The sequence below is a fragment of the Microchirus variegatus genome (assembly GCF_963457635.1).
Source record: "Microchirus variegatus genome assembly, chromosome: 22".
NCBI classification, from domain to species: Eukaryota; Metazoa; Chordata; class Actinopteri; order Pleuronectiformes; family Soleidae; genus Microchirus; species Microchirus variegatus.
The window spans coordinates 4,871,818-4,891,006 of record NC_139823.1 but is presented as its reverse complement, the minus strand read 5'-3'; the positions used below and the strand labels follow the sequence as shown (position 1 = coordinate 4,891,006).

Below are 19,189 nucleotides of genomic sequence, written 5' to 3'. Positions count from 1 at the left end.
CGAGGCTGGAGTCCACTCCATATTTTGTATGGCGCTTTTCGTTGCCAGTGAGTGCATCTGCTGTGAACACTCAGCGCTGCCTCCACCAGGCATTTCCACTTGCGCACAGCAGCAGCAGAAGCAGCAGCAGCAGCAGCAGCAGAAGCCTCGTCTGCTTACAGAAGTTGAGTCAAGGCACCGGAGGGGGGGGGAAACGCGCAGCCTGGATTCATGAGGCTCCTCCACTCTCACAGACAGTCCTCTTCGTTGCGGCGCGGGGGGACTTTTTACTCATTCTCTGTTGCACCAGAGCCCCGTTTACCATTTGGAAGATGTGTTGGTGGGCACTGATAATCTGAGCCGCAACCATTGAAACGCCCACTCATTATAAAGTACCTTCGGATCTACTGCATGGGAGTTTGAGCAGCCAGCTGGAGAGAAGCTTTCAACAGTAAACGGGTCCACGCACAAGTGAACAATGCTCAGATTGGAGACCATCCTTTGCACTTTTTCTGTGCTGTGTGTGGCAGCAAGAGCAGATTTTAAGGCACGGAATTGCAGCGAGGTGCGGGAGGCTTGTGTCGGGAAAGGCTTCAGCTTTGCACATGTTCCTCCTCAGGAGATCCCAGGTAAGGCTGAGTCAGGCTCACACTTTATATACTGCATTATAATTTAGCTGGTTAATGATTTTTTTTTGTTTGTTTGTGCAAGCTGGTAAAATCGAATCCTGAGCTTCCATTCATTATGATGCAAAATTATTGTGCAAAGCGTTTATATATATATATATATATATATATATATATATATATATATATATATAAACGCATATATGCACAAATGCTGCAGGAGTCACTGCTGCAACTGCACCTCAACCACCTGTCACTCACGAAGTTGCACGAAGTTGTCAAACGCACACACGGGATGTTCTCACATACACTGCGTTTGTGCCAAATCGTCCTAACTGATTGGATATGATGGTGGTGAGCAACAGCTGGAGCAGCAACCTCCTGCATCCCACAGCTGATCAGCACACACACACACAGACACAGACACAGACACACACACACAGCACTGCTGCTTTTAACAGATAATGTGATTGTACATTCATGCTGAGATAACCTGTTTTCTTCTCCCATAATACTTCCCCAGTCCCTTAGCATAAGTCCAGCCGAGAGGTTTCTCACTGTGCCAACCAAGCAGAGATAATGAATGGTCAACTCCAACAGATTAACTCAGGTTCCTGCAAAAAAGAGGTGATTAGGTGAAGTGGAACTGCAGGCTCCTGCACTACACTGCAGCCCATAACTATCATTATCACTGGGTATACCTGATGGAAGCCACTACACCCCCCTCCCCCTTTGATTGTGAATGAATGACATGCATAGGTCAGTTTGCACCTGTGTGAATCTTGCATTAATTAGGTGGATTCAGTGTCCACTGTCAGAGCCTGGTACATCAAAATCCTTTCATTTCAGTTAGAGGTGCATTATGTAATAAATCTAAAGCAACTGGCCATAAAATCCTCCTAATATGTCACAGAGACTCAGGAATAATGTTCATATAACAAACTGAGCTTGCAGACTGCAAATCATGTTTATGTTTTGAAATCATGTTTTGGCATGTGTCGCCACCTACCGCCGTCTACCAATCATTGCAGCCAGTAGTAGAGTCTCAGCTGCTGGGCTGCACGGGTTGCCAGTTACGTTTGAAAACCAAACCTAAAAGACCTCGGTATTTTGAATTTGAATGTAGTAACCGTTTTTGGCCACATTCTTACATATTTACACCTTTAAGAACAATAATAATAATAATGTAAGAAAAATAGGTATTTAGCAGCTCAAATCATAGTGATAGTGATAGTATACATTTTTACATATACACATTTAATTTCACAGGATTTTCTCTAGTTCCTCACTCAGCACAATTATAATTTATGTGATTTGACTTTTCAAAAATATGATGAGTGTTATACTCGACACCCTAAACATAACATAAACCACTCTATATTCTAATCCAAGGTGTTGACTTGTAGATATGAATTGTCTCCTGTGTCACGTATATAATAAATCAATTGGAGCGTTTGCAATTAGTTCATGTCTTAGTTTCAAAAAATGATGAATGAATAATAGTCCAGCTGAGTTCACTCCCCGTGTCGTCGTTGTTATTTAAGCTTCAGGGCCAATCATGCTTCCTTTGAAGCAGGGGAAATCTGGCTGAATATGTGACATCAGGCAAACTGGCTCACAGATGTGTTGAACAACAAACTGATTAAATCCGTTGGATCCAGGTCTCTGTGACATCACAATTAATCTCCCAAATGAGTGAAAATTCCAGTGTCTCTCTCGTCTCCAGTTGGTATCACCCCCCGAATAGATGCATTGGATCAGGTCTTTGAATGAGTTATAACCTTACGTGTCCGCTCGTGAACCACGCGTTATCAACACCCCAGCAAATTACAAACGCTGATGGGCATGTCCTTGACGCTTCGACTGCCTTTCACTCAAATGTGAGCTGAGCCACATTACACTTTAAGTAAAAGAGGGGAAAAGCTAATAAAAAAGCTAAAAAAACACACACAAAAAAAGATTGACTGGGTTTCAGGCATTAGAAGCAGAAATGGAGCACATGTCCTCTATGGAGATCCACACCATGTAAAGTTTTCACACTCCTCTTTGGTACGATTTATTGATCCACTGTAAGCCTTGCTTTTATGACCACAGGGATGTGGTCTTCACGGATAGAAAAAAAAGAAAAATGGTGAATCGATTTACGGCACGTTGTTCTGTATCCAAAACAATGAGGTGAATAGCGTTCACCCAGCAGTATATCTTCTGGGGTGTCTTTTCATACAGGACGTGTTATTATGACACGACACAACACCAGCTCTGAGAAAATGGAACAGGAATCACTCAGAAATTGCATTGACAAGTTAGAAGTTGTTTGGGGGTCAATATAGAGGCAGACTCCTATAAGGAGAAGCCGAAACAAGAAGAAGTGTATTTTTGTAATTCAAGTTCCTGAAAGCATCTTGCTGGAGAATTGATGTTTAGTTCCTTGTGGTGTAGGCATGTATATCATGATATCATGATTGAATATCAAGATCCTGATTCAATATCTTGATATTTTGTGGCATAGTATGTAATAAGCGCTGCATCGATATTGAAATATTCTTGACAGTGGTTTTGCGTTGTATTTCATTCTCCAACCGCTAGTTGACAGCAGCCTTTCAGTCATTTAACGCTTAGTTTACTTAAAGGTGCATTATGTAATAAATCTAAATCAACTGGCCATAAAATCCTCCTAATATGTCACAGAGACTCAGGAATAATGTTCTTATAACAAACTGAACTCACCAACAACAACAGTACAGACAAAATATTTGCATTAAAAAAACATTTTGCAGACTGCAAATCATGTTTATGTTTTGAAATCATGTTTTGGCATGTGGCGCCACCTACCGCCGTCTACCAATCATTGCAGTCAGTAGAGTCTCAGGTGCCGAGCAACCACGGGTTGCCAGTTACGTCAGAAAACGAAACCTAAAAGACCTCGGTATTTTGAATTTGAATGTAGTAACCGTTTTTGGCCACATTCTTACAAATGGCACCTTTAAGTTTAGAATCAGAATCAGTGACATTGCACAAGGAAATCAGAAGTGCAGGTTATTTCGAACGCAAAGAACAAATGTTCAATTCAAGTCTCTTCTCATGTTTGAAAAAGGAGTGAGAAGAAATGAAGAGAAGATCTCACCCCTTCTCCTTGAAATGTGAATTAACGTCAACATGGCTTCCAGTTTACATCTTATACATAGACAGTATATGTATATATATAAACACACACAGGAAAATATAATTAGGAAATTAAGGGAAAAAACCTTTCACTCTCACTAGACAAAGCAAACTATATTTATGCATATAAATTGTTATTTTAGTGTAAGTTTTTTTGTGGAGGAAGATACTTTATTTATTGTACACCAATATATTGCACTATGTCATATTGTCATCCCCCCGTGTGTATAATAATGCCAGACTACACAGCCACTGCACAGCCCTATTAGTTACCGGCATGAAAAAATGGCCATACAAATAATTGTTTATGATGTACTGTAATGATGGCAGTGGAGGGGTTAAGAGTGCCGATGTGGCAGATGGGGGAGCATGTTCAGTCATGACATTACTGTGGAGTTAATATTCCAGTGCTTGTAGATTAGTTGGTACTTTGTGGGCTCTTAAAGCTTCCCATGTCGCTTATTGTTTCCGTCGGCCTTGCAGCTGCCATCACACTCTATTAACTCGCTGATGTCTTTGGGAAAATGTCAACCTGGGTGTTACCGGTAATGATGATGCTTTCTCTGCTTTTTTCTCGTACTGTATTTCATGTGAAATCTTTGCTGGGTGTTCTTCTCGCAGGCAGAGCCGTCAAGCTCAAACTGTAGTGACAGATGTGTGTGCTCTTGCTGCTTTTCATCGTTTGACGCCATTAGAGAGTACGGTTACGTTCAAACTATTTATGAAACACCTGTTTTCCCTCATCACATGTATGGATGCGAATAATGTTGCACTTGTCTTTATCTGTTTGCCGTTAATCCCATTAGACCACTGTTGAAAACACAACGTCTTTTTTTTCTTCTTTTCTTTCAGTCTTAGGTATGAGGTACACATATCTACACTGGTCAAATTGATTAACCATCACAGATATAACTGAGGTAACAGCAGGGAAATGTGAAGATACCAGAAATAACAGCAGGATTTGTTTGCTCTGCACCGCTTGAAATGCTCAAGCACAGCTGCAGCGTCTTTGTGTATTGGGCTAAAAATGAAAAGGCTTAAAATCCCCGACTTTTGGTCAAACATGAGGAGCCAGGTCAGATGGAGTGACAGCATTGGAGTCTGTGTTACTGACAGAAATGTTGTTATTATCTCAAGCCAAAAGGCTCAGTTGATATAGTTATATTCCACTTCAGACTACTGCAATGCTTCTGTCTGCTGACCAGGGCAGGCTGGAGGCTGTCAGCAGCAACACGTTGGAGGCATTTTGAACCGTGCTAGCATGAGAGTCAGCTCTTAAAAGTCTTTCTAGAAATGCCCACAGCATCTCCCTCTCAAAACATTCATTACTTTTTGACTTCTGACAAGCATTTATGAGGCACTTTAAAATTCAAATTCAGCTTTTCAATCAAATTTTATACCCAGCTCCTCACTGCTCTCAGTCTTCCCTCGAACCGTCTCACTTTTCACTTAGTGGATTACCCGATGTCTGAGACGAGACTGGAAGATATGGAAAGTGAGTCACACAGCTGACTGCAGGATTCAATGGAACTTCCCGGCATGTCACATGCTGTCATGCAGTCATTTAATGTCCTGCGCTGTTTACTTCCAGGCAGGAGATGGAGATGGGACAGAAATAATGCGGCGGGTATCTTTATGTGATCCTGGGGTGCAGGTCCTCTGCTGTCGTGTAATTGGATTGAGAGGATTGAAAAGGGCCACGTGACTTTGTTAACCCATGCAGCATATGTCAGTATTGCTGTGATGCACTGAGTATTGAGACTCAATGAGATATAGTAAATCTGCATGTAAGTAATATCCTGAGAAGGATCAAAGCTTTTGGTTGGTTTACGGTTGGTTTATGGTGTGCCCGTTCACCCTGCAAACATAATACATTTGTCATATTATTACAGATAATTAAACTTTTTGGTTCGGTAGTTAATGTTTAGTTTGTATGCTGTGTGTAGCACCACCGTTTGAGGCTGCCTCCTCCTGCTACTATATAGTGCAATGTGAATGTGTCCTACTGAGTGGCAGAGGGGGGATACTATCAGGAAAGACGAAGCGAAACAATCATCACTTCTTCTGCAGCACAGGGGAGTTCTCAAATGCAGCCTCTGTCCCTGTGTCATCAATCATGCTCATGAATGCCAAAATGGCCACATGATGGGTGCTCTCTATGGGTGTTCCCTCTGAGAGCCAGATAATATGTTGTGTCCTCTTATAGTATATAGTATAACAAGAAGCTTATTGTAAGGAAGATGGCGTTTATCAAATACAACGCAAACCCAGGAAATTAATTTTCTTACTATTATAAAAAAGAGGCACAATGAATTACAGTTAAAGGTGGCATGAATGTCTAAGTGCCAATTTGAGTTCAGACTAATTAGAAACAACATCTTTTCTCATCAACAGTGGATTGAAGCAGATGAGAGGGGGTTTTGAGTTAATGACGTTTTTTTTTTATTGTTGCTTGTTTAGTCTGTAGCATGAAATGAAATTTGAAGCCAAGTTTTCAGAGGCTTTCTGCTAGAATTGAAATGTGCTGAAAAGTGGATTTGGTTGTGTGAGATCCCTGCTTATCAAATGATGTAATCTATGGGTTTAGTTAATATTTTATAAACCTAAGAGTATTTCGATCCATCCATCCATTTTCTACCGTTTTATCCTCCACAGGAGGGCCGCAGTGGGTGCTGTGCCAATCTCAGCTGACATAGATTGATAGACGGGAGTACACCCTGGACAGCTCGCCAGTCCATCACAGGGACACATATAGAGAAAAACAACCATTCACTCTCACACTCACACCTACGGTCAATTAAGAGTGACCAATTTACCTAATCCCCAGATTGCATGTTTTTGGACTGTGGGAGGAAAACCGGAGAATCTGGATAAAACCCACGCATGTGAACTCCATGCAGAAAGGTCCTTATTCAACTAATAAGGCAATGGCAAGAGTGGTTTTTTATTGAAAGTAAATAAATAATAATCAAAAAACAAAATCAATTGCAATCCGAATTCAAACTGTATCATTGTAAAGCTTTGGATGTGCACGCTTTTAGTCCCAGTGTCAGACATGTGCCACTTTAATAATACAGAATAATAAAGTGATAAATAATCTTCTAAAGTCAGTTAAATAAATAATACAGTTATTTTACCACATGCAACACTGGTCAGATGCCGCATGATTACCTGATCTGCAGTGTGCTGTCAGTGTGCAGGATGCTACCATTTAATGCATGCAAATGCAGTGTGAGACATGTACTGTAATGCCTCTGTGTTTGCCTGGCAAAGTTTTTTTTTGACTAAATTATTTTATTCTACCACTCTGGAACCTACATCAGATGGAATATTGTTCTTTTGCTGCTCCCAAGAGGAAGACATCTTTAGCTGTGAATTTTGATGTGCTTCAGTTTGTTCAGGAAAGACATAAAGTCCTGCTTTAAGAACTTTCTGGATACAATTCCTACATTCTAATCCTGTCTGTGACCTAAGCTTTCTGGGTATTTTGGCGATGGCCTTGAGCACGGTTTATGTCCAACTTTCTGTTGCCCACAAACCCTGCTCTCTAAAATCTAAAATTGTGATGCAGTCTGCACATTTAACATACAACTAGGAGGGAATTCAGTTCTACGTTAGGGAACTTTAAACTTTTCCAGTAGTTGGTTGCGTTAGTTGCAGCATGTAACTTGCATTTTAAACTGACTCTGTATTCCAGAGGATACGATGACCTGGATTACCGAGAAATTTCACAGACACGCAAAGACGATGTGTCATGTTTATAAGCAGCAGCTGTTCTATAGGATACTAAAGGAAGTCTGTTGTGAATGCAGCCGCGGAGAATGAATGTTTGTCAACCTCATCTGAGATGAATCCATTTCAATCACAAGCAAATGGATTGGAGTTATTCTCTTGAGACATGTCTGGCAATAGCTATTCAATATTTTTGTTTTAATAATTTGAACTGTGACGGAATGAGTGCTCACGCTGTCAACAGAAGCTTGATTGGATGTGATTCTGAACCTGTCACCTGGGCCAATTACACTCTAACCTGGAGCCACAGAGAATGTATGAACACATTTCCACTATTTAATCATTTTTATTTTTGTACCAATGAGCTAGTGACAGCCATGGAGACGTACTGTTGTGGAGTTTACTGCACGTGTGTCTCATTCTCATGGCCACGATATCGCAATAATACTTTCAGAGATTTGTTCTAACATTAAAGTGTAGAGCTGTAGATAACTATTATTTTCATAATCAATTAAACTGTTGATTATTTTCTCGATTAATTGAATAATCGTTTTAGTCCATCAAATGTCAAAAAGTTAGAAAAATTACGATCAGTGTTTGTCAAACCAGGAAATGATGATATTCTCAAATCAAACGACAGTGACCATAAAATATTCACATTTAAGAAGCTGCAACAATCACAAATCTTGTCTTAATAATGGAAAAAGCTTCAAACCGATTAATCGATTATCAATATAGTGGACAATTTATTTAGTGATCAATTAGTAATCGAGTCATTGTTTCAGCTCTATTATAGTGATCTAACAAAATGGGATTTTTGGCGGTAAAATGTGTTTCATATCCAATGGTTCAAAGGTCAAATTTAACGCCACAAACAGAACATGTTAACATTTATTTGGACACTAAATTGGAAATGCAGATCTTGGCGTGCACCATGAAACTGGGGATGATTGCACATATATTCCTTGCAGGCTTTAGTGAATCGTCCAAATTCCCACCAGAAATATATTTTATGAGTTTGGACATACATGGATGCAAACCAATCCATGATCTGTTTTGACAAATTGTATGTATATATATAACTTTTAGGTCCTTTTGGCAGGTCACATCTCAATCACTTCAACCATATCCCATTGATATAGTGGAAATCATGGCTCAAAGTTACATGTACAAAGGTAGTAGAAGTAGAAGATGCAAACCAGGTGTGAGGGGATTACAGTGCTGATGAATACTATGTTAGACTGTGTTAGACTGTGTAATCTCGTTAGCTTCCAAGATTTTATTTGCTAACTAATAACGGCCGCTACGTAAACGCAACCCTGGTTAAAATCACCTCTGGTTTCGTCCATGCATTTTTTCATGTATTTTTTGTTTGCTGCATGTGAATTGCCCCTGAAGCCTGTTCAGACATTTTTGGTAAACATCTCTGATTTAATATCTGACAACCTACTACTTTTTTTGATTTATTATTCATTTTTATGTACACCGTTTCCAGTAGTTGGGGTTGGAAAAAAAACCCTTCTGTCCATGAATCATCTCTTTAAGACTTTAAGAAAAAATCCCCAGGATCAATGTGCATTTCTTTCTGTGATATGAGAATCAACTTTCAGCTTCTGGATGTGACATATACCTGGTTCTTTTCCCCAACACCTCATCTGCCTGTCAAAAACCCAGCCATCATGAAATAAAGCCCCCTTGAATGCCTCGATTCTGTCGTTGGATCTATCTTTAGCCACACGTCTGCCACTCTCTGTCTTGTTGACATCTGACTACACCTGATGTGCAACTGGAGAGGATGTTTGCCTTGTCACTGCTCCTGAGGATGGTTCAGTGTGGTGTCTTTCAGCAGTGCCCGCTGTGGGGGAAGCAGTCTGTTGTGCAGTTGTGAGTTGTGTCCTCTTCCTGGCACTGAAGCAGAGCAGAGGGCACTTGCACTGTAACAAGGTATCAGAACCAATAATGGTGGCTGTTGGTAAACTAAGCTGTAAATGCTGTGTGTAAAGTAATGATCAGAGTAGGTTTCGCCCCCCAGGTCTCCAAACAGCCACCAGCTGTTAACTCGAGAGTAGTCCACCGGCATGCTCTACTTAGCAAGGTGACTCAGGAGAGAGTGGCTCGCCTGCTAGGGTCTAATTCTCAGGGGCGTCTCGGCGTACTGCCCTCATGGATCGAATATCTTCACTAGTCTTCTCATGCATCCACGAGGCTTTTTATTACATACTTGTGCACAACTATCAAAGCCAGGCATCGTGCTACATGTGCTGATTATGCTGAGCTTGTTATTTGTAATCGTGCTGCACACGGTGCTAAATAAATCCATACATGAATATTTGCTATAATGATTTCATGCATGTTGTAGAGTGGTGTGACACATAATCCATTATAGTTGCACAGTTATATTATATTAAATTATAATAAAATATATATAAAAAGATCTCATATTTCATATGACAAAAAAATATTTTTTTTACAAAGAAAAGAAGCAAATGTTGACAAAATTGGCTGAAGCTTTAATTAAAATGTTTATTCGTTTTCTGCAGATCAAGACATTATGAAAGAATATTAAATGTTTTAGAGGAAGTTCTTCTCACCTCTTATACTAGATTACCTAACGCTATAATCATAGAAGAGGACAACTTAATCTGACAGCACAGCTTCATTTTGTGAATAATATAACATTTCTCAAAATGTCTCTTAAACACTGACAAAGGGCAGTTTATGCATTTATATTTCATCCATCCATTTTATTTATATTACACAGATAAATATTGTAATACAACAGTTTGGTGCTATTTCACATAAAATGGTGTTTTCACGTGAGACACTAAACCACTTTGCTGTTTCATCATAACACTCAGGCTTCCATAATGACACGTTGCAGTGTAATATCTTGACACGTTCAGAAAAGCTGACAAGATTGTCACGAGTACGAAACTGCTCCACCATCTTTCTTCTCGTCCTTTTCCCCTTCATGCCGACTCTCCTGAGAATGAAGAATACCATCATTGCATTGTACTGCGCTTTCGCTTTTATTGCCGAGTCTTTTATGTCGGTGAGATTTCATTCCCTCTTGAACCTGTCCTCATTCACCCAAGGACACACTCCTGTCTGCATCTGCATCCTCAAGTTATTTTAAAACACAAGCATGGCTTTCATTATGACTTCTGACATCCCCTGAATCGTTATAGAAAACCGTCATCTTTTTTTTTTTGTTTGGTTGATGCAGGTCCTAACCTGTGTGAGAAGCGTGGTTATTCTCTACTCAAAATATATAGACATTAATAAAAGTGTAAAGAATAGACAGTCTAGACAGGCTAGCATACAAAGATTTGAAGACATCTCATTTAATTCTCGTTAATTTCCTGTGATCTTACACAGTTTTGTTTAAGTTTGATTATTCGCCAGGCAAAGAGCAGAGCTTTCAGTTTAAGAGCAACTGAAACAGTGAATGCTTTCTGCCATATGTAAGAATGTGGCCAAAAACAGTTACTACATTGAAATTAAAAAATACTGAGGTCTTTTAGGTTTCCTTTTTTTTACGTAACTGGCAAAAACGTGGTTGCTCGGTAGCTGAGACTCTACTGACTGCAATGATCGGTAGACGGCGGTAGGTGGCGCCACAAATGCGAAAACATGATTTCAAAACATAAACATGATTTGCAGTCTGCAAAATATTTTTTTTTAATGCAAATATTTTGTCTGTACTGTTGTTGTTGGTGAGTTCAGTTTGTTATATGAACATTATTCCTGAGTCTCTGTGACATATTAGGAGGATTTTATGACCAGTTGCTTTAGATTTATTACATAATGCACCTTTAAATCTGAAATGCACATACAGTTGCATGTCTGGAAGCATACTGTGTTAACTGTACGTGATCAGTGTTAAATAGAGCGGTGAGTGACACCAACCTCTGACTAACCTCAATTATTTTTGACAAGATGAGGTGAGTGAGCCTACAAAGTCTGATCAGAGTCGCGGTACAGAACCAGACGAAAGTTTGGACATAAAAGTGTGTCCACTATTGAATTCTTGAAGATAAATCAATTATTTATGTTTTCCATTACGTTTAATTACAGTTAGAATAGCTCAGGCAGGACCAAGTGTTCAATACAATATTCAAAATGTGATTTATAATGATATTTGCAGTATTGTGTTTGTGTTTGGCAGCATGGCTTTGTTTTGGGGTCTCCCCGCTCTTCCACATGCATCGTGCAAAACCCAAAAAAAAAACAAAAACAAGGAGAGCACACTTCCTTTTATTGTGCTTACATGGAAAACGAGGCGGACAGAGCAGCAGCCAAAAGACGGCACTGAGCAGAGCAGACGTCGATGACGACACCTGACATTGATGCAGATCAGATACAGCATGTAAAGGAGGTGCTGGTGGTGACATGAAGTTGTGATGAAGCACATCCCTGTGAAAGCAGGAGGTATAGGCAGGATATGGCAGCTCAAATAGGCCGTGCAGCATGAGAGATCTGCTGCTGTCAGCGGACGTACAGGGCTGAGCTCGTGACGCGCTCTAACTAATGCGAGGCTCAATTTGTTGATGCTTCAGAAATCGTAATGAGCCACTTTTTTTTCTGCATACATACAGCGTAGGTTGCTTCGTGTCAATTATATGGATTTAAACACTATAAACGCTGAAAGTAGTCAAAACCAAATTAACAAGATTTTAAAATAAATAATTGTTAGGATAAAAAAAAAAACCAACAGAAATAATTGAGGTATATTTAAATGATGTGTGGGAATGTAATTAATAATTAAAAATAACATTTGCAAATGTCTGTGTTACCTGTAATTGGAAACATTTTCAGATATTGCTGATTAGATATATGACTGAATAATGATTTATTCACGGCTGCAATAAAATCTTTAGAGGTTTTATAGAAAACACAGACTCCAAACCCCATAGCACAAAAATCTTATTACCACCAACATCGGTGTTTTGTTGTTAACTGACCTCCATCTATCATCATAGCAGTCGTCATGACCCTGTGATGGACTGGTGACCTGTCCACTTGCCTTTTGCCCCCCGTGACCCTCAAGTGGAGGAAAAGCAGTAGACAAGTGAGTGCGTTTAGTCATGACAGAGTAACAATAGAGAAATATAAGTAAGTATTAGTAACAAGTGCAGTGACCTGGATCAGGAAGAGGTTTGGGGTGTGGATGGTTCATCATATCACAGGCCTTTGACAAGTCTTTATTCCAACTTTAATCATGTTCTCAATATCCACACCATGACATTGAACATCTTGTAATCATCTTTTTTATTATTCTAACACATGACAACCAAGGTTTGGCACAAAACAGCAGGGACAGATAATCAGTTGGTTATTCAGGTTTGAGGACTTGTTGAGACTCTCAAGCACCGAAACTAAGAGCTTCAGAAAATGCTTCACTGATTTTAGAAATGTTTTATTGTCAATGGGGACTGAATATGGCTCCAGGATAAAAGGAGAGAATTATGGGACACAGCAGATGGCAGGTTTGTTCTGTACCTTAGCTTCTTCCACAGGAACTTGGACACTATTCTAAAAGTTGAACTATTCATTGAGTGGAAGGTGAAGGAGAGTGATAGAAAAAGAGGCGGGACAAGGGACAGTATTGTTTCGGCTCATGTAAACGTAATATACACATTTCATTATCGGTTTATTGCTGTTATCGGTTTTTGAAAAACCTGTTTAACACACCTAGGTTTCTGTTAATAATCTGATTTCTTATAGACATGTATACACTTTAAATGGTTTATTCCCGATTATTATATGTTACCCGATTATTGGAATATCAGGAATCGTTTTTTTTAGTGTCCATGTAAACCCACTCAGTGTAAATAGTTTGCTTGTCATCTATTGCTGTGTTTCAATCATGGTACAGTTTGGTTTGGCACAGTACAGTACGGTTTGGAATGGTAAAGACTAAAATAAAAACTATAATATATAGTGTACCAAACCATTCCACTCGATGGAAACAACGAGCCGTTTCAGGCCATGTTACTGAAGTCATCTCATCCTCTCGTCCATCTCGTTTGGAAATCAAGTGAAACACTGTGCATACAATGAGTAATAGGTTATATGAGGACGATATAAGGTTGAGAACACAAGGTACACAAATGAAAGCACTATTGTTATTTTGTCGTTCATTCTGGGCTTGATATTTGTTTCTATTATCCTGCAAAATAAAACAATGTAATCTTACTTGTCTAACATGCTATAACAACGGCTAATGTAGCTGTTCTGTATAACACATGGTTGTTTGCGAAGTCCTGCTTCATAGTTCACTGGTAAAGTTGTGATGAATCGCTGTGCAAACGTATGTGTGTTTCTATAATTGAAAGAAACACCTTTTTTTAGCAATGCCAACAAGCGGTTTAATGGTTCAGTTATAGAAGCAGAATATGTGTTTTATACAGTACTGCATCATTGCCAATTGCTTATTTGGAGAAAGTTGCTGAGTTCCATAGAAATATAATAATAATGGAATTGTTCAAGCCAATAGTGTCTGGCATTGGACTTGAAGGCGCCACCATTTCCAACTATGTGCAGCACAGCAGACCTTTTTTATCCTTTTTTTTTTTTTCCAGAGCAGTGAACAAGCAATACACATACTTAAGATGTGTGACTTGTGACTTTAAGCTATGTTGTTATTTCTATGACCGCACTGTATGAATCAATGGCAGGGGAAAAAAAAACTGGTGTATGCTGCAGCTGATAAAATCTAAGAGAATGTAGTATGAAATAAAATAAATATTGTCAAAAATAATCATACAGCTGTTATGAACATGATGCGATTATAACTTGGAGGTGAGAAACTACTACTTTTAAGGAGAAGTTTCAAAGTCATATGAAATGCACGAAGCACAGGACGATGAAAGACATTACGAGAAATTGAAAAGTATTAGGACTGAAAGAACTTCGGTGTCAAAGTCTCACTGAAGTGTATTCACTTAGATGAACTGAAGTGCATTAAACTGTGTAAACTACTTGACTTCTGGGTGTAAACGCAGGCAGAACTGCAGTGTGCTAAAAGCAGTCTGTATTGTATTATCTTGTATTAGCCAAGATGAGGTGAAATTTGACGTGTTGACTGAACCAGGTCACTGAGCAGAAGAAGGGGGGGGGGGTATATTTTATTTTCTTGAGTGTCACAGATCCTGTCAAAATAATCTTTTATTATGTCAAAATCTGATCCATTATGCAAGGGCATTTGGAAAGTTGACAACATAATTATTTATATCAGATGTGATGTAGCCGGCCTTGTTGTACAGACCATATTTGGTTGAACAAATGTTTTGTTATTTTTAGTCGTTTGATATACCAAAATAATATAATTAATTCAATATAATAACGTTCTTCCTGTCTGAGCACTGTCTGGCGACTGTTGCTTATGTGTGGTCTGTGGCACCAGTAGATTATTTGTGAGGCTACATTGCCGTTTCAACCTTGACAAGGAAGGTCGTGGCACTTTGCTGAGTGGCGAAGTCCCTTGAAAGCCCCCCCCCCCCCCCCCCCCTCGTATGTTGATGTATGACATGCTTATTTTTAAGTGATGTTTTGCTCTGTTGAGACTGTTGGAGCTCACAGTAGGGCTGTTATGTCGAGATGATTTCTCTTTCGCTTTTGATATATCTGATGAAAAGGCTGCACTCAAAATAAACCCCAGGGACTTCCCACTAACACCTCTCCAGCTGAGCCATTCTGAAACCAGTGGGTGATGAAACGAAGTTACTAATTTCACGTTATTATAAACAAATTAATGTTTCGCGGCCACTTTTAAGTTGGTACCGCTCAAATGATGATATTATTTTTTCACCAAAACATCTGCGATGGGAGCCGTCCACCTGATCTCCTGTGACATTTGCATAGAAATCCCCCTTCTCTCCACGATCAAAACCTATTTTAGGAGCTGCATAATAGATTATACTATGTGTTGACATGATCTATCCTGTTCACTTATTAATACCATGTTTTTGTTTATCAGAACCATGGTGATGTACATTTCCAGGAAAATGAAGTACCATAGATAAAGTCCCAAAAATACATTAAAATATGCTATTCTTGATGACAACTCGACAGCCAGTCACTTTTCAAGTGAAATATACTGTATATTAGAAAGAATAGTTTCATTACCACCCCATAGTATCCTATGCTTTGCATAGAATTGGATATAAATTGACAGTTTCATATATCATGTATTGTTTTTATTGAAATTATTGAAAATACTAAGATTCCCAGCTCAATATTCTGACACTAACCAGTGCTGACGAGGTATGGCCAATCGCCAAGTGTGAAATATGCAAAGACAGGCCTGCTGACATGTGCCGACCTCCTAACGTCACTTTCGTGGACCCCAGTCTAGTCTCCAACACGCTGGACATTTGATCCAAGTCTGCAACGAGTGGCTCAAGCCAAACCAGCCAATCAGAGACAGTGGCCGGGTGCCAGCGCTGAAACCTGAACAGTAACAACAGTGGATCATTAGAGAGAAGAAGAGGGAGAACTGAAAAAAAAGAAATACATCATTAAAACAGAGGTCACAGTGACATCACTCCGTTACAGTTTGAGTTCAGCAGTTGACCGGGAGATATGAAAGTGAGCTAAATTGAGCCTGGTTTTGCTGATCGCTCAGCACTTCACTTCTCATATTTCTTTTGTCTTTTTATTTATGGTCCATGGCTAAATATGGCTCATATATGTTTTTGTGGCTCCTCTTGGTCAGAGAGTGTGTAGTGTTTGACCCTGCCTCTGCAGAGAGTCTATTGAGTTAGGTATCAACTGTGTTGAAAATATTTCTCTTTTCCTTCTGAATCCTTAGTGCTCACGTGGCACTGTGCACCCTTGGTAATTTGGAGTGGGAATATATATATATATATATACATATATATACTTATACTCTTTATAGGTCACATATATACTCTTTATAGGTCACATCTTCGGGCTTTACAAAATGTGTTTTTTTGTCTTCTTAAGTGTTGTTGGGTCGTTTTTTGTTCCTAAAAACGAGCCAAGCCAACTTTGAAATGTGACGACGTATTTCCAAATTTCATAAATTCTATCTAATTTTTAAACTTTTTACTACTTTTAGCTCAGGTTTGTTTATAGAGTTGGTGAAAATGGAAACAAAAATCATGTCGTCAGGATATAAGACACTATATTGCACATTCCTCAAAAGGAAAAAGCCTTCTAAGGGTTAATGTATTATAGTAGAAAAGTATAAAGTGAGACATAATATATATAAATATCTATATATATCTATATATATGTGTATATATATATATGTATGTATATGTATATATATATGTGTAATACATATCTTGTTTACTGCTGTGCAGTCTATCAGTCGCCCCATGCCATGACAATTTTACAGCTGCCACCTGCTTAGCTACTGTGCTGATTGAAAGCTCATTGTAGCTACAGCACACTGAATTTGCATCATTTGGGCAAAATCTGAATCAGAATTTGTGTTTTGTTTTGTAGAGCGATGGGAGATGAATCGGAGACTGTGCGTGTGCGGCACCTGTGGGGCAATGTTGACAATTTTCGGTCTTTACGACGTGATAATCGCTGTAACTGTATGTGACTGTTTCAGTTTCCTTCCCTGTTGTGCTCTCCGTCCCCACAGTGCTATTATGTTTTGGACTGTGAAATGAAGACACGCACACACACACACACCCTGTTGCAGAGATGGTCTGCATTACGGCTGCGTGGCAACATGGAATGATGTAGCTCATTAACTTTTCATACACTTAAACATTTGCCCCAGTGTCATTGGTTATGTATGTGTGCAATAGAATATGAGAAGATTGTGTATCTCTTTGTTTGTATCTTGGTACAAACCTATAAGCAAGCGTGCAGACTGAAAAGGAAATATCAACATTTTGTTCTTCTTGTGGACAAAACTATGCTTAGGGTTAGACAAGATGGCTCATAGTACTCTCATGTGCCTCTATTAGGTACAGAGGACACCTAATTTAGTGTCAGGAGTGGAACCTGGTGTGTTCTTCTGCTGCTGTAGCCCATCTGCTTCAGGGTGTTGATCTGTGTCCAGGGATGGTTTTCTCTCTCTGCCTTGGTTGTAAACAGTGGTTATTGGATGTACTGTTGAGAATTACTGTTACCATTCTCCTCTGACCTCTGGCATCACCAAGAAAAATGCCACTCTCTGGATGTGTTTTGCTGTTTTTCTCTCTGTATAAACCCCAGAGATGGCTGTGCATGAAAAATACCAGCAGATCAGCAGTTGCTGAAATACACGGAGCAGCCAAGTCTGGCAACAGCAACCATGCCATGTCACTTAGATCACCTTTTCTTCCCAATTTTGAGGCTTGCTTTGAACTTCAGCAGGTCATCTTCACCATGTTTTGTCTGTATTGAATAAGAAATGACACATGAACATGAGCTCAGTGTAAACTGTGGCCCCTGCATGGCTCCTGATTGGGAAGAATCCTTGATTCACCAAAGTCCATGCATCCTAGCAGACACTAAATAAATAAATATATTATTTAGTATATTGTGTTCATAATATTATGTAGGTTCAATACATCCCAATATATCATGACAATGGTTTTGGTCATAATCACCCAGCCCTCCACACACACTCAATGTTTACCATTCAAACTTACATCCTATACTCTTAGAAATAAAAGTGCTCAGTAGAACCATATAAGGTTCTTTGGCTTTTCCTCAAAGGAGAACCCTTTTGGCTCCAGGTAGAACCTTTTTATAAAGGTTCTACCTGGAACCCTTTTGGAGGGTTCCAACAAGAACCCTTTTAAAACCCTTTCTTCCGGAAAGGGGTTTTAAAGGATTCTCTGGCTCAAAATGGTTCTCACTTGGAACCATTAGTGTTACCAAGAACCCTTCAAAACCCCATTCTTCGGGAAAGGGTTTCTCAGAAGCAAATGGTTCCAGGTAGAACCTCAGCCCTTGTAGAAGGACCCTTTTGGAACCCTTATTTCTAAGAGTGTACAGCAGGGTTGCCACCATCAATCAACTTACTGCAGTGGATTCCTCACTAGCTGAATGTGGGGAATGTTATGGAGACAAAAAACTTCATTGACAAGATTAATCTTATTAGGGAAAAAAAAAATCACGCCCCTAATCTTTGTATGAGACTCATTCATCTTTTAGATTTAGACTCTTTGTAAAGCTGTGTCATATGTGATACCCTCATCAAGTCTCCTTGATATTATTTCTAAAACAAAATTTAGGCTGGCAATCTGTCCAGGGTGTACCCCCGCCTATTGCCCAATGTCAGCTGAGGGGAAAAGCAAACCCCCCACGACCCTCACATGGAGGATAAAGTGGTAGAAAATGGATGAATTGAATTTAGATTCAATCTGTTTGCATCTTGAATAGCTCTCTGTCCTGTGGACATGATCTATTTGCGATGGCTTCCGTCTCTAAGTAGGGCTGCAAACCCGAGTCAAACATAACAAATGAAATTGATTATAAAAATGTTTGTTTGTCGACACGTTAACCTGTTCAAACGTCTCTGGCAAACCACGTTCAGTGACAGCAGTGTACTACAGGAAGTGCTGGGGGCAAAAGGCCGACAAGAAAACAAACAGTTCGGAACAAACTATTGACTTAAAAGTTGTTTTATTGATAATTAAAACGTTGTATTGCTTCCTCGTAGTAAATAAGTCTTTATGTGGGGTTTGAACTGCGTACATAACGTCGTTGGAGTG

The 19,189-nt window shown here is 39.4% G+C and overlaps 1 protein-coding gene across 1 annotated transcript in view; it reads left to right on the top strand.

Annotated features, from left to right (window-relative positions):
- The first annotated feature begins 264 nt into the window (after positions 1–264).
- gpc6b (glypican 6b) overlaps positions 265–19,189 on the top strand; it is a 90,880-nt gene continuing 71,955 nt past the window's right edge. Inside the window, exon 1 of the mRNA XM_083908873.1 lies at positions 265–608. Coding sequence (XP_083764999.1) covers positions 458–608 — 151 coding nt within the window. The 5' untranslated portion in view covers positions 265–457. The remainder of the gene's footprint in view (positions 609–19,189) is intronic.